At 43.7% G+C, this 22,455-nt stretch overlaps 2 protein-coding genes across 3 annotated transcripts; both read right to left on the bottom strand.

The window, feature by feature from the left end:
• Window positions 1–41: 41 nt before the first annotated feature.
• LOC136699280 (asparagine synthetase [glutamine-hydrolyzing]-like) lies at window positions 42–15,880 on the bottom strand. Of its 2 annotated transcripts, none has more exons than XM_066673865.1 (12): window positions 15,540–15,878; window positions 12,518–12,770; window positions 11,140–11,377; window positions 10,502–10,687; window positions 9,933–10,034; window positions 9,657–9,784; window positions 9,422–9,548; window positions 5,921–6,027; window positions 5,665–5,765; window positions 5,366–5,447; window positions 4,964–5,119; window positions 42–3,691 (listed from the first exon to the last, which is right to left on the bottom strand). In XM_066673865.1, the coding sequence occupies exons 2-12, from the start codon at window positions 12,764–12,766 to the stop codon at window positions 3,482–3,484; spliced, it is 1,686 nt and encodes a 561-aa protein (XP_066529962.1). In that variant the 5' UTR covers window positions 12,767–12,770; window positions 15,540–15,878; the 3' UTR covers window positions 42–3,481. The 2 variants fall into 2 exon arrangements, with proteins under 2 accessions (XP_066529962.1, XP_066529960.1); XM_066673863.1 differs by having other exon boundaries at window positions 3,482–3,691; window positions 15,536–15,880.
• A 1,818-nt stretch (window positions 15,881–17,698) lies between these two features.
• On the bottom strand, window positions 17,699–22,455 carry bloc1s4 (biogenesis of lysosomal organelles complex-1, subunit 4, cappuccino). The gene is made up of 5 exons (XM_066675163.1): window positions 21,883–22,455; window positions 20,836–20,907; window positions 19,741–19,842; window positions 19,474–19,602; window positions 17,699–18,510 (listed from the first exon to the last, which is right to left on the bottom strand). Exons 1-5 carry the CDS (start codon window positions 22,327–22,329, stop codon window positions 18,415–18,417), a joined length of 846 nt encoding a protein of 281 aa, XP_066531260.1. The 5' UTR covers window positions 22,330–22,455; the 3' UTR covers window positions 17,699–18,414.

Below are 22,455 nucleotides of genomic sequence, written 5' to 3'. Positions count from 1 at the left end.
AAGTGTGAGGCGATCACCAGAAAGACACAAGTCAAGCGCAAAAAATATATTTTATTGTCAAGCAAGGATTTGATTTTAGCAAACCATCACGGGATATTACATCCTCCAAGCTTTTCAAAGTACAGAATGAAAGCAATACATGGCCTTTTTGGTTTACTGAATTGCATTTTCCTGTTTTTCTGCTACTTTCAGAGGAATAACCAGCGAAGTGCACAATTATAATATCCTCCAACTTACCCAGGTCATAGATCAATACCGCCTGTTAAAATGAGTTAAGAAGGAAGAGGTATTTTAATATAAGGTTCAGTTTGTTGCTGACGGAATAAAACCTAGTATCTTCTAAACAGCACATTCACAGGAGGAGGAATTACAGGCTCTAATGGAAGCATCAAGTTAATTTGAAAATTGGCTACCGTTAGCGTAGCCTCATTAATGGATCAACAATCCTGATGTACAGGACGCGAGGCAGCAGCAGAACTGTGGGTCAAGGACGCATATCTTGCTAATATTCATGCATGTGTCAATGCAAACTCACTCATTGCAGCAAATTCCATTAAATTCAATATGTTTCCCCCCACAGTTTTTCTTTTACTGTGTCCAGGAACACACATACCACAGTGAGAACAACAACACAGGACTCACACAAACAAACACACCATACGCTTGTGTGCACATTCAGAACTACAGACCATTTAAGGCAAAGTGATTAAAACGTTGCAGATACATTTTATTTAATGACTGCATTCGAGACAGTTTTACCATGACACCTGGACATTGACGTTACTGAGGCAGTCAGGATTGAAAGTTCTGACCGCACTGTACAGCAGTAGGGTTGAAAAGAGCATGATGCTACTTTCAGGATCTCAGTGATAAGGGGATGTTAAGGCCCCCCAATAGTACAGGGTGGGCCATTTATATGGATACACCTTAATAAAATGGGAATGTTTGGTGATAGTTTCAGCACCTGAAACTACAGATACTGGAAGCCTGTGCTAGCATTTCTCCTGCGGTGTTGCTATCAGTGGGAGAAGAGCATTGACAATCCAACACAATGGGCAGCACTTTGAACACATTTTATAAGTGGTCAGAAACTTGTAAATAACTCATGAAAGAATAAAGTTACATTAAAACCAAAGACACCATATGTTTTTCTTGTGGAATATCCAATAAATTTGCTGTGTCACATGACCATCTTCCCATTTAAAAAAAAACAAAAGTTGGATCCAAAATGGCCGACTTCAAAATGGCCGCCATGGTCACCACCCATCTTGAAAAGTTTCCCCCCTTCCACATACAAATTTGCCACAAACAGTTAGTTAATATCACCAGCCATTCCCATTTTATTAAGGTGCCTTCCAGACGACGCTGTTACTTCTGCAAAGATGGGAACAAAATCCTTATTAGTGTCCTTCATTTCAGACACTGGATGAGTTGTCCACAAACCTTTGGTGATACAGTGTACATTGTTGGTGTGTTTTCAGTACAGAGCAGCTTGGTTCTCACGCTGAACGGTGCTGTGGCTCATTCTCATTTAAAGGAACAGGCGCTGAAAGCGGGCGTTCTGAACTGGGCTGTTCAGACGGGGGGAGAACACCGGTGTGGGGTTTGAGGTATTTTGGCCAAATGTTGCCAAATGTGTTCACTTCTGAAAAAGGGGTTGACATTTTAGAAGAGTGTTCCCTTTAACAACTTTCAGTCTTCCTCGAACACTTCCCTTAGTTTTTCAATCAGCTCTTCAGCCATGCTCATCCAAGCAGGCCTAAGCTCATTCGGTTACACTGATATCTGGGCTCTGGAGCGGCCAGTCCACTGTTGAGACCACAAGCAGCTTCTGTATCTCATTTGGGAATGTTTTTTTGTGTTTATTTCCTTTTCTCAGTGTGGGTTTCTTCCTCAAGTTCCCCATCGTTTCAGTCCCATAGAAGGATGAACATTGCTGTGAATGTGTTCAGGTCTGACGAGAGTTCAGAGTGGAGCTTGTTTTTCCTCCTCTCTCTCAAAAATAAAAGCTTTAAGTGCTGATGGGGAGAGATTTGGTCACAAGCCACATCCTGCAGTGTCATCAGGAGCACCCCAGTTTCTCTTTAATGCTCTTCACGCATCATCGTTTAATTCTTTTGACGTCCCTTTGTGCAAGTCTCTTTATTTCTCATCTCATATGAAACTAATATCTCATAATTAATGGCTGTTTCTACTGGAGGTTAATAAAATGGTCTCTGTCTTTTGCACAGTGCTTAGGCGTGTCCTGTAACATCTGACTAACAACCAGCTCAGCTCTGCATACAAGAAATTTACATCTTTAAAACCCTTTAAACCGTATTTCTATCACTCGCAACTATAAAGTATCAAGGTGTCGCGTGTGTCCTAGTTTCCAATGTCATTATGAAACAATAAACAATTATGATTTATAAAAAACGACTTATTCATTCATTCACCTGCTGTAACTGTTTCATCTTCTACTTAGGATTTATCCTTGACTTCTGTAAGGTTCAGCACTGAATGCCGTATACAGTGGCGTCTTCCCTCAGCAGCTTTCTGACCCTAATCCTCTCTGTGGTGGTGAGGATGTATTCCCTGAAAAAGATGACAAAGCACTCACTTAAAGCAACACTACGTATGATTTGGCATTTTTGTTCCTGAGCACCCCCTAGAGCTGCAGAGTATAATCCACTTTTACAGCACTGTGCTGAAATCGATGGGGAGGGAGGGGTGGTTTCTTGTCGTCCTCCAAAATGTACTCAATGTGTGCTGTTTCTAAAGACCAGAGCCTTGATTAGCAATGACGGAGGCTCCGTTCTCCGTGTTATGGGTCAGTGGAGCGTCAATGATTTTGAAGCTGTAATTTTACGGTAAAAATACTACCTAGTGTGCCTTTAAGTCACTCTACTGAACCTGTAAATGTGATGTTAAATGTAATGGTAATGCGACTGACTGGGGCCTTGTCCATGATGTGCTCCTGTCTTGCACCATTGCGGGTAGGCTCCGGACACAATGCTGATGAGGCTGAAGTTGTTACAGGAGATGAATGAATGAAGTGTATAGCAAAAGAATTGGGACAGCTATTAAAATGATTTGTTTTTCTAGTATTAATAAATAGGCACCAAATACTAAGACCTACAACATAATGTAACAATCTAACTTAAAATTTCAGAGGATTCAGGAGGCACAATGTAGCGGCAACTACAAATAAAAGTGATTTTACTCCTGCTGCAGACAAAAACAGTACCAAGTTTCTATTTGAGACACATCGTTTCCAAAATGGCAAATTATTCACCTTTAATGGGGCAATAATTTATTTGGAGCAATCCTCTACTTTGTCCGTTCTTTGTGAAGTTTTGAGACTGTGTAAAGAGCTATCTGGTATTTACAAATAATGATGCAAAATGATCATATTTGAACTAAATAAGGGGCAGCAAGAAAAAACCATAACCACCACCCAAAAACTAATCTGTGGTCTAGCTCCGTTGACTCTTTCTGCAGGTCACTGGTCCTTATCTGGTGTGTAGATGGAGAGGGTGCGAGCAGAGGGGTCTGTAGCTTTGATCCAGCGGGGCATCCAGTAATGAGGCGTCCACTCATAGCGGCCTGGATAATGTTTCTCAAAAATCTGCCTGATGTAGAGCCCTTCTTTGGTGGTGGGGGTGTTGTAGGGGAACAGCTTTGCCGCTTTCTCCAGGTCAGAGTCATTGATCTGCAGAAACAGAGAGAAAAGGTGACTTTCCAGTAAAATGGATTTTTCTGTTTCAAAGGAATCTGTTTTCTGTCGATGAGGTGCGTAAATGAAATCCCAAACGTCCAACTCCCACGGAATCAATCCAGCTTGTGTATCTTGCATTTCAAATTCAGGGACTTATAAACTACAGAGGAGGGTAAATTGATCAAGATTAACTTTTAATCCGGGCGGTTAGACAAACCGAATGCTTTCAAGCCCCATCATTCATTCAGTCGTTTATCTTCTGTAACCTCTTCATCCTGATCAGGTCTGTGGTGTGTGCAGGGCCTTCCCAGAACAAGTGAGAGCAAGTTAGCATCACACTCACCTAGTCATTGACACCTGGGGAAAGTTTCACACACACACACACACACGCTCACATCTGGGGACAAAGTCACACAGACTTTCCACCTAACAACATGTGTTTGGTCTGGGGGTGGAAACCAGAGCACCTGGAGGAAACCCACGCAGACACAGGGAGAACACACCACACTCCTCACAGACAGTCACCTGGAGGAAACCCACGCAGACACAGGGAGAACACACCACACTCCTCACAGACAGTCACCCGGAGGAAACCCACGCAGACACAGGGAGAACACACCACACTCCTCACAGACAGTCACCCGGAGGAAACCCACGCAGACACAGGGAGAACACACCACACTCCTCACAGACAGTCACCCGGAGGAAACCCACGCAGACACAGAGAACACACCACACTCCTCACAGACAGTCACCCGGAGGAAACCCACGCAGACACAGAGAACACACCACACTCCTCACAGACAGTCACCCGGAGGAAGCCCACGCAGACACAGGGAGAACACACCACACTCCTCACAGACAGTGATCCTTGGAGTGGATTGACCCCAGGACCCCAAGACTCTGGAGCTGTGTCATAGCAACACTACCTGAAACACCACAGTGCCACCCAAGTATCAACTTTGTTTTTTCCATTTGTTTTATTAAAAAAATATATACTTGGAAATATGATGTTGTTAGTGGTTCTGCAACCTATTCCCATTCATAACTGTCAGTCTGTGAGCACAGGATCTGGAACATCTGGGACATCAAGCATCCTTGATGTGAACCACTGAATAACGCCCCTTTGTAGAGCAGCTCGTAAGTGTGTCGTCCCCCTAATTTGTGAAGAATTTGAAGCCAACCTTTGTGGGTTTATATATACACCACTTTGATGACGTATGGCACATAGGGCAAACTGTTGCACAGGTCATATTTTGTGTGTACCTCAGACTCTATGTGCTCCTGTAGGATGGTGTACCAAGACTTCTTCACGGAGGTCATTCCATCGCTGAAGGCCTCTTTGCGTCTCCACAGGATCTCGTCTGGAATCAAACTCTGTCCTCTGAACGCGTCCCTCAAAAGATACTTCTCCACTCCGTCCTGTTCTCATTAAACACAAAAACACAATGACTCTATCAGTGGTCAAAATAAACCTGTAATTAATCGTGCATTACGTTATTGATACGCTACGTTATCTGGTAACTATGATAACAAATTTAAGCTGAGCATTGTTTCTCTGCAGACTGGCAGCAGAATGCCGCTGAAACACTCCCCTCTATTTGTGTTCTGATGATGTAGGCTCTTGATGTAGACCCTTCAAGGACAAAAAAGGGAAACTATTCTCACCTTGGGTGCTCTCATCTCCTCAGGCAGAGAGAGGTAGTAGGCGGTAAACCTGTGGTCCAGGAAAGGCACTCGCAACTCCAGTCTGATTAGAAGTGGGGAAAATGAAGACACTACTCAACACACTTATATTTAAAAACAAGCTCTGCCTTACACTTGCACTCACTGTCCACTTCATAGACTCCAACTTATCAGTACAATACAGAGGCACATCACAGTTTATTAGTCCCCCTTCTGTCTGTCCTTTTATTTACAGTGGACGAGACTGTCTTTATGTAGAGAAGCGGAGTTTTGTTCCTCACCCATGTGCAGCTGTAGTTCTGTCTGCTCTCAGCACGTCAAACAGATAAAGTTCCTTCAGCAAACGCACACTCTCCTCTGCACCGTCCTTCGGAGACGGAGCCTGAGTCAGGGACCGACAATAAAAAAAATCAGTCATCGTTTATTGTATTACTTTGTGTTTTTAATCACATTTATCTTATCTGCTTAGGCTTGAGCAAGACTTGCTATATTTTGAGGCTCTATTAATTTCTGATTAATTGTGTAGCCCCGTTTTACCTTATGGAAGTAGATGTAGCCCTGGGCGAGTTCATCAGCCCCTTCACCGGAGAAGATCACCACACTGTCTGTCTTCTCACGAATGTACTTCGATATCAGATACATGCCTAGAAACCCGCACAAAACACACAGGGCCCCTAACACAGCTGAACAGTCACTTTCTACGTTGAACAATAGCGCTCCCTATTGGCTGAAAGAGAGTTACTTTAATTCATTAAATGGAAGTCATCATCAGGGATTTTTTGGCAGTTTATGTAAATTTTAAGAAGGAAACAGAGTAAAACATTAATTATAAACATGAATCTAACATTAATTTAGCATGTGTTTCCAAAACAATGTTTCCAAGTGTTACTGTGGTGTATGTGGTGAAATAAAACTAAAAGTGGTGAGGTGTGCATTCGCACTGGGGTAGCTCACAAAGCTCATCCTGCAGGATTTACCCACAGCAGTGTAGACGCCAGAGCAGGGTTCAATCACTCTAGTGAATGTCTATGACTGTGGGGAAACGCTGATCTCTCTGGTTTGTTTACATTCAGAAGCTAGACGACTTTTAAAGTGGAATGGTATGTTGTTTGAATGTGGCTGAAGTTTAACCTGTCTTCACAGTTTGAATTACCACAGAAATTCATTTGTAACTCGAGTTTTGTAGCACTTTCGTTCTGTGTTTATTTTTATGCAGTTAGCCCAATTTAGTGTCCGTTCCATCTACAGCAAAAATAATAATTCAACACACTTATGGAGAAGGAATTGAGCAATATCCTTATCTCGGTTCATGATTTTCAACATGTGGAAGTGTTGTTTGTTGTCTAAATATCTCCAGATGCTGTTTGAGATACATCCGTGAGCAACGAGAGAAAGCCTAGCACACTGGACTGAGACTCTTTTTTATTTTCACCATTTTACAGACACTGGGGTTTTGTAAACACATTACACCGGTTTCAAGCTTAAACTGACTGACGAGCGGTGAAGTCCAAAGAACGCTGCCTTTAAATTTCACCCAAGTAGCTTGTGAAGTGGGGTTTATTCACATCGAGGTAGCTCTCACACAGTGGGTACATTTGCCCTGCATTTGCTAAAGGAGTCAGTTCAGAGTGGTTTAATCACTAACAAAACTCAACTAGCCATTTTGTTTTTTGCTCTCACTGTGTCTCTGTGAGCAAACATAAAAGAAGGGGGTGTCCCTGGCTCTCTGTAACTCAACTCTGATCAACTACTTAGCACCTTACAGGACAAAGGTGGATCACAATTTGTCAGATTATCATTTGTGTATGCCATTGTTATTTTTAAAAATCAGCTACTATTTCCAGAGCTATGGCATCACCCTCAAACTTCCCTAAACACAGTTAATGCTTTACAGCACTTTGCACTTCAACACTGACCCTTAGGAAAATCATCCATGTGTTTTTTAAAAAAAAAAAAATCATTTCAGTTTATGACTCTATATCTGATAATAGAGAGGTATAAAATATTAAAAATAAACTATTAATTTCTTAGAAAGCATCGTCTCCAACCACTCATACAGAGACCAAATTGATTGGTTCATCCTTAAACCCCTAGTGTGAGATTACCTGAACAATCAGTACAATGTCCTACACTTTACTGAAGATCAGACTCAACGTTAACCACTGCACATTAAAACTTTTTTCTAACCCCAGTCTGGGATCTGGACGAGGCCAAACGTGAGCCACAGGGGCCAGACAGAGCAATGACCCTCAAACTGGGCAGCATTAATTTCTTTTCATCTAAAGAACTGATGCACAAATTTTGCTGCCATCCAGAGCTGACGAGGCAGTTTTAAGCGCAGCCTGATGGAAATCCATTCTCTCGAACTACACAAATGCTGTGATTCACAGGCTCTAGTGAGGGGGAAAATGGGACGTCACTTAGTCAGACTGGTCTGCTCACGATCGGTGTGGATGGGAAAAGAGTGAAGGTAATTCACAGAGACAAAGACATGAATCAAAATCATCACTATGGCTTCACACTTTTATGAGCACTGAGCAATTCTCCCTCCGCCCTGGGGTCTTTATACACAGCCAATTAATCGCCTGGGAACATCTAGTGTTTCAAAAGGTTTGCTCTAAAAGTTTGGATACTTTCATTTCTTAGGTAACACCAGAAAATGTTGAATATGGTATACTGGAATTATTCATTCATTCATTCACTGTCTGTAACCCTTATCCAGTTCAGAGATGCGATGGGTCCGGGCCTACCTGGAATCACTGGGCGCAAGGCGGGAATACACCCTAGAGGGGGCGCTATTCCTTCAGAAGGTGACACACACACCTATGGACACTGATGATTCGCCAATCCACCTACCAACGACTGTTTTTGGACTGTGGGAGGAAACCGGAGCACCAGGAGGAAACCCACGCAGACACAGGGAGAACACACCACACTCCTCACAGACAGTCACCCGGAGGAAACCCACGCAGACACAAGGAAAACACACCACACTCCTCACAGACAGTCACCCTGAGGAAACCCACGCAGACACAGGGAGAACACACCACACTCCTCACAGATAGTCACCCGGAGGAAACCCACACAGACACAGAGAGAACACACCACACTCCTCACAGACAGTCACCCGGAGGAAACCCACACAGACACAGGGAGAACACACCACACTCCTCACAGACAGTCACCCTGAGGAAACCCACGCAGACACAGGGAGAACACACCACACTCCTCACAGATAGTCACCCGGAGGAAACCCACACAGACACAGGGAGAACACACCACACTCCTCACAGATAGTCACCCGGAGGAAACCCACAAAGACACAGAGAGAACACACCACACTCCTCACAGATAGTCACCCGGAGGAAACCCACACAGACACAGGGAGAACACACCACACTCCTCACAGATAGTCACCCGGAGGAAACCCACAAAGACACAGAGAGAACACACCACACTCCTCACAGACAGTCACCCGGAGGAAACCCACACAGACACAGGGAGAACACACCACACTCCTCACAGACAGTCACCCTGAGGAAACCCACGCAGACACAGAGAGAACACACCACACTCCTCACAGATAGTCACCCGGAGGAAACCCACAAAGACACAGAGAGAACACACCACACTCCTCACAGACAGTCACCCGGAGGAAACCCACAAAGACACAGAGAGAACACACCACACTCCTCACAGACAGTCACCCGGAGGAAACCCACACAGACACAGGGAGAACACACCACACCCCTCACAGACAGTCACCCGGAGGAAACCCACGCGGATATATATATATATATATATATATATTGCATATATGTAAATATTAGTGAATGTGTTAGTTCTGGTGCCACTTTCATGAATGAAGCCAATCCCTAAACCACTGTATCCCGTTGACTGTGGTGAAATTTGGGCTAATAACACTCAAAAAGAAAAAAACTTAACATCAGTATGTGATAGAAAAGATACAAAATCAATTCTGGTTCCTTCACAGAGACAGTCCCTCATGTCCCTAAAGTTACAGAGCCCTGTTCTCACCGACAGACGCTCGCACTGTGGTGATGTCGTAACTCTCCAGTTGGATAATGACGTCCTCCAAAGCCTTGATGCCCTCCTCAGGGGTGAAATTCACTTCATGGTGATCACTGCCAATGTAAGCTGCTACCTGCAGAAGAACAACAACAACATTCAGAGCAGGAAAATCAAAACTGCATTCAGTAGCTCTGGAAGAGGTCAGAGATTAAAACTACTCTGCTGATTAAACCCCGCTGACCTTCCGAGCAGCTGCAACATCTGGACTGTCTTCGGCCCCAATGGCAAACGTCTGGACGGTGTAATCCAGCTGGGTCTCTTTGGCCAGTTTGACGACAGTGGCAGCCACCAGACTGGAGTCCAGCCCACCTGTAGAAGAGGAGAGGCCTCTACTGGCAGATCATTTATTTGGTTTAATCCCTTGTTGTTTTTAGTGTTGAAGACCTCAGTAAAACAAATTAGAAAGGCACTACTTTAACAATATATTTCCATTTTCGTTCCAAACGAACAGCAGTACCTGAGAGCATGCAGCCAATTCTCCTGTGGGCCATCAGTCGTTTCCTCACAGCATTTTCAAACAGGACCCTGATGTTGGTCTTCACGGTCTCTGGAGTAAATCCTACACAAACAAAAATTGATTGACTGATTGATATTCAGTTTTCTCACTGCATTTCCTTCAGCTTTTAAAGAACTTTTAAAGGCCCTGATTTTATTTAATTTTTTTCTCTTCTCTCTGCTGTCTCCCTAATTTTATAATCATAAATGATCAATCTGGTTTGGTGGAAGCACTCACTTTGAGGTCTGTCTCATGACGGCTTTTAGGCTCAGTTCAAATTTTAAATCAGGCCACTTTAAATCTGCGACTACTACATTTATTTTGACAGAGAAGTTACTCTGAAAGCTACCATAGAAGAATCACTTTTGGATGCTTGTGTAAGCGAGATGTGTGAGCAGGAAAATGTTCTTTAACAGGGTTCATATGCTTAAAATTGGTGTAAAAAAATGTAAAACAGTTAGTTTTCATGTGATCTCTATTGCTCATATGACCTGTGGCGGTGTGATCTCCTGTGTTCTGTGAATGTCTACCTTCGCTGAGTTTCCCAGCACTGTCGTGAATGGCATGTTTGGGTTCATCTGTGCAGCTGTGGAAACGGTCCAGCTTGAGAGACTCCACTTTTCCACTCATCTTCAGGTCAAACACCTCAAAGTGACCAGGGGGGAAGGGTGTGATCTTCACCGGGTCAGGCATAGAGTGTGTGATCTGTGTTAGACCTGAGGACACAGAAATTGTGGACAGGTTTCCAGACAATACGAATAAGAATCAGGTACATTTCTCAGGGGTTGTTCAGTAAAGAGAATGTTTCTTTACCGAGCTACGAACATCTATTAATGCCTCTGGAGCAGCTGTACATGAGCCTAGGCTTACCATGTTCTGTGCCAAGTGTCAGAGTGTATAACATTTCTCAGCAGTGATCTGTTGAGGAGCGGACCAGTGTTTTCCAGAGGACTCCATCAGAACTAATCATCCAACAGCAGGACCTGATCTCACTGATGTCTATCTTGCTGAAAGCCATCAAATCCTCATAGCAATGTTATAATATCCAGTGTAAAGACTTCCCAGAAGAACAGAGACTATTACCACTAGGTGTCTATAAACCAAACAGGAGCTTCACTGTTGTAAATCATTCTCCCCTTTAAAAAGATCCCAGTCCCTGGAGTCTTACCTTTGGCCTCTGAGCAGACGGCGAGGAAGCCATTGGCTGTCAGCATTTTAAACATAGGTCTCACTCCGTACGTGTCCCTCCCCAGGAAAACCTTCCTGTTGGCTGTGTCCAGCAGGATAAAGGCAAACACACCATCCAGCAGAGGGACCATTTTCTCAATGCCGTAGTGGTTGTACAGGTGAAGCAGGATCTCTCCGTCCATTTTAGTCTGGTAGTCAAACTCAAACTCATCTTTCAGCTTTAGGTTAAAAAAACAAAAAACATTATATTAGAACTAAACACAACCATCAAAAAGTAGACAACTTTTTTAATGATTGATTTCAGCGACTATGACCCACAGCCTTTATTATCTCCATAGAAATGGACTCAACTATGAGAAATGCAGGAGTAACACCCCTTCAACACGTTCTCTGGCCAATGAGTGAACATTGTGCGTTTGCGTCACCACGCAGAAAGTAGGCATTTTTTTCATTTTTCATGTGGTATGCGCCCTTGCGTTCTGTCCATTTCAGATGCAATGACATCCATCTTGTTTTTAACTGCTATGAACCAGCCTTCAGACTGCCTTGGTTGAACTTGCACTGTTTGGAAAATCTCCCACTTTCTGAGGTCTCAAGGCTGGAAGGTACGACCACAAACACAAATGCATCACTGGGCAAATGTAACAGCTTGTCCTTCTCCCACAGTGAGTGCAAATGGTGAGCTGCCCTGTGTGTGCAAATAATTGTAGCTCCCCACACCTTCTTAATAAGTTCACTTAGTGTGAACAGAGCTTGAATAATCTCTGCTGAATGCCATGAACCATTCTGGAGCTGTTGCTTTAACCATGCTCAGTGCCATGGGTGTCAGAGTTAGAGAAAGCACCCCACCATTGGGTTGTGGAGCTGTGGAGCTGTGGAACTGTGTTTACTTCAATGTCTGAACATGGTCTAATACATTTGGGATGAACTAAACAAAATGATCAACACGTTTTATATATATATAGCACGGTTAGCATGTTCGCCTCTCAGCGCTGGCATCTTGGGTTCAACTCCTATCTGGGTGGAGTTTCCATGTTCTCCCTGTGTCTGCGTGGGTTTCCTCCGGGGTCTCCGGTTTCCTCCCACAGTTTAGAAACATGGAGGTTAGGTGAATTGTCTTCTGTAATAACTGCTCTGGTGTGTGAGTGAATATGTGTGTGCCCAGATATGGATAAGGTGCCCAGATAAGGGGCAGAGCTGAAGAAGTTTGGGAACCACTGGTCTAGTGTAAAGCCTTCTCAGAGAAGCAGAGGCTGTTACTGATGAAAAAAGAAAACAAACTCCCTGTCTATTACTTTAGGGAGTTTACAAACAGGGCATGAAACCGACGTGATAACCCAGTAATCATTAGCTCATACCCGTTTGTGGTTGTAGATCTCTCCGTTGTAGCAGAGCCAGAGGTAGGGGAACTTCTTCACCCTCAGCGGCTGCATGCCATACAGCTGGTCTACGATGGCCAGGCGGTGAAAACCGAAGCAGCAGTTGGTGAAGTCGTTAACATTCTCAAATCGGAAAGCGTCCGGACCACGGTGAGCGATCTTCATTGCACAGGTGCACTGTACTGACAGGCACTCGTCACTCCCAAATAACGCCCAGATACCACACATTGTGCTGTGGGAGACAAAAGAAAGAGTATTAGTCTCAAATAAGTATATACAGTGGTGCGAAGTTGTACCACATGTGAAAGTGTGCGTTACATCCGAGAGCAACACCAAAAAAGTGGCATAGATATTATTTTCATGTCCGTAGCTTTTTTGTAGACGTCTGCAGGTTTCCATCCAGAATCCCTTTGTAAACTTCAGAGTGCAGAATCCCAGGAATGATCACAAGCTCCACAACACCACTGTAAGAAAAACAGCCCCAGACTAAGGCTTTACATTATCTTCAGTGATCTCTGCCTGGAATTATTCTTCATGCCACCTTTAACTCATTTGTTTCTCTGAGGAAACAAGTAAGGATTATAGCCTAAAGCATGGGACTTGGGACACACCCTAATTATTGTAACCTGGGGTTTAATTCAGTCCCATTGACACAAGTGCACAGCATCAAGCACTTTGCCTTTGTCTATCCTTACAAGGATTTGTGAAAGCCATTTTTTTTTATTCTAGAGTTTCCATGATTACATTAGAATGGTATTATTGAAAACTGCAAATTAACAACAGCAAATTAGCTGCAAAGTTGCAGACCATGAAATTTTACAGAGCAGTCACTAAGTGCTGAAGCACACAGTAAGAGACCACAAAGGCATGGTGTATGAGTTTGGTGTGAAAGAACTTGGCTGTTCCCACACAGAGCCTTTACCTCAACATCAGGTAACGAATTGAGATTAACTAAAACTCGTCCAAGCCTTTGTAAAGAAACACACAGTAAAATCTAAAAGGCTTTCAGAGAAGAGTGGACGTAGGTGCAAAGGGGGAACCAACTACATAATAGACTATGTACTTAGAAAGGGGTGTCATAAACACATGTAGTTGTGATTTGTGGACGTCCCAGTAATTTTGTCCATGTAGTGTATGTAAAGGTTTTGGCTTCTGTGATGCTATGAGCTTGTATTTGCCTATATGAGTCTTCCGGACAACTATGTCTTTAATGCATGTTTTATAGAGTTTTTATCTAGTTTAAAACATATAACTTGAATTTCCCTCTGGGATCAATAAAGTATCTATCTATCTTTTGGTTTTCAATGCAGTAATATAAATAACAGTGGGTACCCTGTGCCTGAAGTATCAAATGTAAACAGCAGGTGCTGCTTTTCAGGAGCTGTGAAATGTGAAGGTTGCCCTTAATCCCACCCTCACTCAATTTATTATTATTATTTTTTTAATTCATAGAACAAATGTTTCCAGAGTCTGAAAAAGCTGAACCTGATATGGCGCTTCTTCTAAATAGCAAAGAAATATGAAACTGCCCTAACACTTGCACAACACACACTCTTCTCTTATTCAATGACTCTTTTCACTTTTTCTCTTTGATTTCGTATATGAAATAGAATCTATACTGTGGCTTTTAGTTTTGAATTCAAAGATCTCTCTCCATTCAACAGGTCTGGACTTGCCCTTTCCCAGAAGGGCTACCAAGAATGTGAGCCAGGAGACCTGGTTACAAAATGGAAAAAATGCTCCTAAGGCAGGTTAACACATTTTGAATGGTTTAAACGCATGGCGTCTTAACCGAAATAATAATATTAAAACATTAAGTTAAACTTGCTATTATTATCATTATTATCTTTTAGCTGCAAAGTTGTATCATTTGATATAACTTTCACACAAAATCCACAATTCCATTCTAGTGGCCATTTTTAACCGTTAGCTCTTTCAGTGCCGTTTCCCTGGCAACAGTACACATAGGCGCTAAAGAAAAATCGAGAATTTCGACGGTTTAACAGACATTTTTTGCCGGGGTTTTTTTTTTTTTTTTGTATCTGTAATGTCGAAAAAGTTTGTTTAACGTTATAAACGTGTATTTTAAAAGTTATTTACGCTAATCCACAAACATTTAGCTGCAAACTTGTTAGGCGGTAACACTACTGAAACTCATGTTTGATTTCCATAAAATATTCCCACATAATGCTTTAATAAACCGAGTACCGTTAGCCTTTATCATCTAAACAGGTCACTTAGTGTCACTCCCTAGATTCTAGTGCACTACTATGTCGGTTTGGAACGCGACCACTCTCTCCTGCTGCGCGAGTAATGACGCAACCCAACGGAAACACTGGACATAATGATTAGTGCACATATGGTACACAGTGGACATATAAACACACACTAAATGCATTAAATATATCTATATATACACCAAATTGAAACAGGACACATGCAGACTCCCTGGCACTGAATATGAAAAAAAGAAATATATCACGGAAATACACTAGAAATCATATATTTTAATCTAAGGTTAATTTAATACAAAACCCAAGTCTTCAGAAATGTAAACACTCCAGTAAGAGTTTAAGAAGAGGCCGTAGTTGTGGTGGTATTTAAAGCCTGTTCCAGTAAGGAGCATATGGCCTAACCACATTCTGGGTTCATGAGGACAGCAGTCAGGAATTTAACTGTTAATTTAAGAGTAAACCCTCCTCACAGCCGAAGAGAGAAAAAAAACAAAAACAAAGGACGGGTCTGTGGTGTAATCCCGGCCCAAAGGATGTGCATTTATTGTGTTATTAGAGGTAAATAAAATAAGCAAGCAAGCAATTCGATACAAGTTTAAGCATTAAGCTCTAGTCTGACATTAAATTAAACATTGCCCCATGTCTCAGCTCCAGCAGAACAGTGCGCTAAAGAACAGAGAGCGACAGACAGGTCTAACACATCACAACAGCACAAGCTCAGTCACCGCTGGAAAACCGCAGTGCAAAGGAAGTCCAGTTTTACCTACAGTTTCGGAGGAAACCCGAGTTTGAGCTGATTTTTGAGCTGGGAGGAACTGAAACTGCGGCTCTCCGATTTGCGCGACGAGCCCGATGTGGACTGCGCATGCGCAAACCTTCGCTTACAGTAGCAGAGACTTTTCCAAATCAGAAGAGCTTTATCTCCCAAGAGTGAGCAACTTTAAACACAGATAAACGTGATTTAGCCTTTCCTCATTGTCTACTGCAGATTTACACAACCTGCAATGTGTGTTTAGTTACCAATCAAAATGTCCGTACAGATATTCTGAGGTATACAAAAAAGGCTTTGTCTATTTGCTATTATTCTGGATGAAGAAATTAATAAAATGTCAGCTATCAGCAGCGTACACAAGCATGATGTTCTGCGCAAGCGCAGTCCTAATCGGGCAGCAGTATAAATGCTGATGAAATAATCACACACATTTCCACACTGTCCTACAGCCGCTATCAAAAATAAAAGTCCCCCAATGTATAAACCATTGTATCAAATATAAAACAGTGGGTCCCAAATTGGGGGGCGCGCCCCCTGTGGTGTGGGGAGTCGTAGCAAGGCAAATGACTGAGATGCAGTACAAGATGCATCTCACTTGTAATAATTTCACTTCTAAGGGAAGTTTAATTACACTCAATATGAATTAGCAGTTTTATATGAATCACAATGTTTAGAACAGATGTTGTGGAGTTTGGAAGTAAAACGTGCACTTCAGAAAACATGTGTCCTTTGTCCATCTTATCAGCTCCACTGACCATGCAGGAGCACGTATGCTTTTATACCTCTGTAATTTCAAACTGTAGTCCATCTGTTCTCTGCATAACCTATTATCCCAATTTCACCCTTACGTTCCTTACACAGGGGCAACTAAATTCAGTCTCAGGGATAAAATCACATCTCACCTTTAATTAGTTTCCCATACACCTTGAAGATTACATACTGATTCATTCTGAGTCACCAATCCACCTACCAACCTGTGTTTTTGGACCGTGGGAGGAAATTGGAGCACTCGGAGGAAACCCACGCAGACACAGGGAGAACACACCACACTCCTCACAGACAGTCACCCGGAGGAAACCCACACAAACACAGGGAGAACACACCACACTCCTCACAGACAGTCACCCGGAGGAAACCCACACAGACACAGGGAGAACACACCACACTCCACACAGACAGTCACCCGGAGGAAACCCACACAGACACAGGGAGAACACACCACACTCCTCACAGACAGTCACCCGGAGGAAACCCACGCAGACACAGGGAGAACACACCATACTCCTCACAGACAGTCACCCGGAGGAAACCCACACAGACACAGGGAGAACACACCACACTCCTCACAGACAGTCACCCGGAGGAAACCCACACAGACACAGGGAGAACACACCACACTCCTCACAGACAGTCACCCGGAGGAAACCCACGCAGACACAGGGAGAACACACCACACTGCTCAGTCACCCGGAGGAAACCCACACAGACACAAAGAGAACACACCACACTCCTCACAGACAGTCACCCGGAGGAAACCCACAAAGACACAGGGAGAACACACCACACTCCTCACAGACAGTCACCCGGAGGAAACCCACGCAGACACAGGGAGAACACACCACACTCCTCACAGACAGTCACCTGGAGGAAACCCACGCAGACACAGGGAGAACACACCACACTCCTCACAGACAGTCACCTGGAGGAAACCCACAAAGACACAGGGAGAACACTCCACACTCCTCACAGACAGTCACCCGGAGGAAACCCACACAGACACAGGGAGAACACTCCACACTCCTCACAGACAGTCACCCGGAGGAAACCCACACAGACACAGGGAGAACACTCCACACTCCTCACAGACAGTCACCCGGAGGAAACCCACACAGACACAGGGAGAACACTCCACACTCCTCACAGACAGTCACCCGGAGGAAACCTACACAGACACAGGGAGAACACTCCACACTCCTCACAGACAGTCATCCGGAGCGGGACTCGACCCCTCCCACCCACCTCCAGGTCCCTGGAGCCGTGTGACAGCATCACAACCTACTGCGCCATCGTGAGACATAGTTCTCCACTGTAATTATTTCAACAATGATTCAGTAACTGAAAACAAACTGAGCTTCTTTCTTCTTACAGATAAATTTCTATTTTATTATAAATAAATGAACATGAGTCTCAAATCACATTAATTAAATACAGTTCCGTTAACTGATTAGTGACACTGACATATAAAAGGAGATCAGTTCTGTGGCTTGGAGAGCATAAAAGTGTACATTTACATCATGATGAAGAACCAGAATCAACAGTGGCTCCACATCGAATTACAGCATGTGACAAAGTGTTAAATCAGAAGAGAAAGAGAAAACATCATTAAGGATGTTAATCGTGCAAAAAACATCTTCAGTGCAGAGAAAAGAAGGGCCGAGTTCGTAATACGATGACACTATAAAACTATGTACAATAAGCCTAGGTGTAAAAAAAAAAAAAAAAAAAATTTTAAAAACTCCAGAAACTCCACTCATATTCTGAAGACTGCTGCGTGATTTCAGGTGGAGGACCAACAGAACGAACAGTTTCTGAGTTTCCAGGAGAGGCACTTTAAACAAAAAGTCCTTTAAAATAAAAGCATATTTTTTTTGGTTATAAAACTAGCTGCCGTCAAACAGGCTACTAAAATAGCACTTGGCTGTGATCTGATGCCGTAAGATTAAGCTCTGTGTTAAGCTCAGAGTACCGAGGGTATATTGCTGTTGAAGGTGAGTGTGCGTCTGACAGAGCTCCAACTGTGACTGGTTCTAATCTGCAGCAGTTCTGACGCCTGGCTGAACCTCCCGTGGTCAAAGCTACGGTGCTTCCCGTCACTGCTCTGGGTGAGACGTGAAGTAATCATCAGTCCTGAATACAGCGGGTATCTCCTGGTGCGGCTGTGCTCTTCTTTTGGGACTGGCAGGTTTCTGAAAAGACAGAAGCATGAAGACATTAATAGCCATCAAATCTCCAATCTGTTAATAGATCAACTAATCAAAGCCATAATCAGCCTCACACGCTACTTTTCCACCAAAAAAGTGCTGGGGCTCATGTTGGAGCTGGTTACAGTGAACCTTTTAAGAATGGACTCATGTTTCTAGAGGTTTGAGAGCTCAGTGATTACACACATCATCCAGAAGCTCTCATGAGGACCATATCACACTCCTCAGTGGACCACAGACTCCACCTCTTGTGTTTAGCTGTAATTATCATTAAGGCAGGTAAATAAATACACAAGCACAAGTGGATGCCAGGACCCCACCCTTTGGCCTGTTGCATCACAGGTTTGTTGGTTCCAGACCAGTGAGTTTATAGTACTTCCCCAGCACCAATTTTTCTGGCCTTGGAGCCGTGACGCTACCTTCGCAGTGGTTTGAACAGAAGCTTCACATGTCTTTAACCTCCAAGTCCAGGAGATGGAACTGGCCTCAAACAAATACTAATCTAGCTTTAATATGTCATCAGTCTGACAGGATTCACCCCCTTTTTTTAATTGAATCTACATCTTTTTCAGCAGAAAAAACACAATGAGGGTGGGGCTAGATATGTTAAGCACAATTAGGTCAAAAACTGAATATCGCTTCAAGGAAACCCTTGCTCCTTAGAGACAATCCTGAATTTCCAGTTCTCAAATAGCCTTCACGATTGAAAGAGTCCCAGCTCACAGCAGATACATGAACCTGAACAGATGGGGGTAATGTATTAACTAAGCACTTTCTGTGAAATGAAAGAAAACATTACATATTGAGGATTACACTGCCATGTAGCAGCTGTGTGAGGACAAAATAATATTAACCAGTACCATCTCCCCACAGCACCATCCTCTTTCATCAGTGTGAGAGAACGTGTGATTTCCAAAAGTGGTTTCATGGTGGTATGATGTTACATACGTTCAAAAACCCAGGGACACTCCTGAAAATCTTCTTGAAAGCTCCTGGCAGGGTCTTGACTTCTCCTTCTGCCAGAGTCACCTGCTCCTCCATGGCACTCACATTGGCTGCTACCATCTTCACAAACGCCTTGAGACGTCGAGGCACACAGATATGACAATGTAGTTATACCATCAGTACAGGACAACGCGGGAATACAATGATGTAACGCCAACAATATTCCTTTTACAAGCTGATCATGCGGCACATTTTTACATTTTGTAATACCTCCAGCTTATCGATTTTTCTGTAAAGCTCCCTCATGTCCTCAGACTTCTGGTGAATCTGTGGCAGGCTGACGTTCACTATCTGAGAGGTGTCATTTCGAATCTGTGGAGAGAAGAAGAAATACAGTATCAGTCAAAAGATTGGACACATCTTCTCGAGTCCCTGTACAGAACTGTGTACCAGCCCCTACCTCTGCACAACCCCAGGGTTGGTCTCACACACATTAAGAAGGGAGCGGTTCTACAGATTAACTCTCGACGAGGCCACAGCAGTTCACTGAAAACCGTTCCAGGTGATGACCTCATGAAGCCGACTGAGAGAACAGTGAGTGTGTGTAAAGGGGGGCTATACTTTGGAGAATCTAATGTATAAAACATTCTGCTTTGTTTTTGTTTACTACATAATTCCACATGTGTTCCTTCATGGTTTTAATGTCTTCCACATTCATTTACAGTGTAGAAAATAATAAAAAACAAAGACAAATCATGGAATGAGAAGATGTGGCCAACTTTTGACTGGTACTGGACATTCACACGATGTGGAAAATGGCCCGAAACAAAGGAAGCCCTCCCTGAGGGGGCGTGTCCAAACATTTGACTGGTAGTGTATGTTTTTGCATGAACCTGAGCCCCCTCATGGTCAGGAGAGCATCTGAAGAAGGAAATATTTCACAACTAATCAGCCACAACCTGCTGATGAACTGTCCCATAACACACAGTGGTAGAGATAGATGCACACAAACCCTTCTGTGTACAGAATGTGTGCAGCAGCTCCCCCCACAGTTTAGTTCCACTGTGTTCTGTCTCTCGTTGCTATAGAAATGTGTGGGGCATCAAACACCAAGTCCATCTGCCATGGCTCTGGGAACTTTGTGCATGTTTTTGGATCAGTATATACATTTCTTGTAGAACCACCCCCGTCCTGAGACCATTTCAGGACCCCAGTGTAAGACCTCTTAATTTAGATCATCGTGGACTGGTAGAAGCTACATCGTATGTAATAACAATTGCTTTAACTACTACAGGTGCCTTTGAGAAGCCCAGCCCTGAAAGTGTTTATCAGTAAACAACATCCGAGTGCATCCAACTTGTTTACCATGTCCAGCATCCCCACAAACTCGTCCACTCGGGTCAGCATCTCTTCTAGGCTCTTCTCCAGGCACAGGATCTGCAGGGTTAAAGACATCATTAGAGACAAGGGTGATGGACAGAGATAAACGGTCTCATCCGAACAAGGACCATATAAAGCAGTGACAGGACTTTGGGAGCTTTCTTTTGTTCCCCTCTCTTCTTAACTGGCTTCTCATTCCAATTGTCCATTCCACCTTAAAGGGTACAGCAATTACATTATGGTGGCTCAGAAAATTTGCTGCATACAGAAAAGGGAAGTTTTCCTAATATCGACTGTGAGAATTCAACTGAAGCTTTGTCTTTACTGTACATTACATTACTCAAGTTTTTCATTTCCCTCTTAATAAGAAGATGACGACGAATATGAAACCAGATGCAGCTTTGTCTTTATTGTCTGAACACTCCTGGAATCTTTCATTCCACCTTAAATGAACTGAGGATTAGGAAGCTAAATTCAGCTCTGGATTTACTGTCTGATATACAATAATAATACATACGTTACACTTTTGTCTGAATCATTATTGAAATCTTCCGTTCCACCTTAAATAAGTAGTTAATGAATAGGAATTTAATTTCAACTTTGTCTGAATCATTATTGAAATCTTCCATTCCACCTTAAATAAGAAGCTGACGAATAGAGAAACAACTTTAGCTTCGCCTCAGATATACTACTGGAATTTGTCATTCCACCTTAAATAAGAAGCCGACGAATAGGATGCCGGCATTCAATAAATACGAGGCTGCATAATGCATAATTTAAGGTGGAATGGGACACCCAAATCATACCCTGACAAAAACAGCCGAGCTAACTGTGTATTGTAGAGAAAGTTACTGCTGCACCTTTAAGGTGGAATAGTCAATACGGCAAAACAATATACTAGAAAATAGTGAGCTAAAATCAATTTCAGCAACTGGTAGCTACGTAACTTCTGAATGTTTAAGGTGGAACGGGGAGTTACACTAAGTTAACTTCTCTTAACACAAGAGCCTTGCCAGCAGTTAAGTTCCTCACCTCTTCACCAACATTTGCGCGGATGTAAGAGGAATAGATCGTCGCTGTGTGCCTCAGTATCTCCTCCGTCTGATCCTCCGACTTTAGGGCCTCGCTACTGCGGCTCTGCGGGACATTCTCCCCGCTCAAGCTACGGCTGAGGGAAGGGGCTCCTCCACTCAGGGCTCCGAGGCTTGGGCTGAGGGACGGCGCTCCCCCGCTCAGGGCCCCGAGGCTGGGGCTGAGGGACGGTGCTCCTCCGCTCAGGGCCCCGAGGCTGGGGCTGAGGGACGGTGCTCCTCCGCTCAGGGCCCCGAGGCTGGGGCTGAGGGACGGCGCTTCGCTGCTGAGAGCTCCGCTGCTGGAGCTCCGCGACTCGACGCCGCTGTCCCGACTGACCTCGGCGCTGTGTTCCTGCAGAGGGGACAGCGCCGCTCCCACCGCCGCCCTCCCGAACTGCGCCTCCATGGATGACTGGATGAAATGTACGAGTTATTTATCCGAGTTTAACGCCGTAATTCCTCACAGACCCGCAGCCACAGATATTTACCCCCTTCATCATATGACTCTCTACGGGTCTCCACGAGGCTCAAG

This window comes from Hoplias malabaricus, chromosome 6 (assembly GCF_029633855.1).
Source record: "Hoplias malabaricus isolate fHopMal1 chromosome 6, fHopMal1.hap1, whole genome shotgun sequence".
Classification (NCBI taxonomy): Eukaryota; Metazoa; Chordata; class Actinopteri; order Characiformes; family Erythrinidae; genus Hoplias; species Hoplias malabaricus.
Note: the sequence above shows the minus strand (reverse complement) of the source record. Positions and strands in the feature narration are given on the sequence as shown.

Bases quoted from the DNA above. Each gene is read 5' to 3' on its own strand.
- LOC136699280 (XM_066673863.1), bottom strand. From the start codon at position 15,639: ATGCGCAGTCCACATCGGGCTCGTCGCGCAAATCGGAGAGCCGCAGTT. The intron at 11,378-12,517 runs GTATGAGCTAAT...TTTAACCTAAAG, and splicing joins AGATCTACAACCACAAACGG to CTGAAAGATGAGTTTGAGTT. The intron at 6,028-9,421 runs GTGAGAACAGGG...GCGGGTTTCTAG, and splicing joins CACAGTGCGAGCGTCTGTCG to GCATGTATCTGATATCGAAG.
- bloc1s4 (XM_066675163.1), bottom strand. From the start codon at position 22,329: ATGGAGGCGCAGTTCGGGAGGGCGGCGGTGGGAGCGGCGCTGTCCCCT. The intron at 19,603-19,740 runs GTATTACAAAAT...CGACGTCTCAAG, and splicing joins GAAAAATCGATAAGCTGGAG to GCGTTTGTGAAGATGGTAGC. The intron at 18,511-19,473 runs GTATGTAACATC...CTGTCTTTTCAG, and splicing joins GTGTCCCTGGGTTTTTGAAC to AAACCTGCCAGTCCCAAAAG.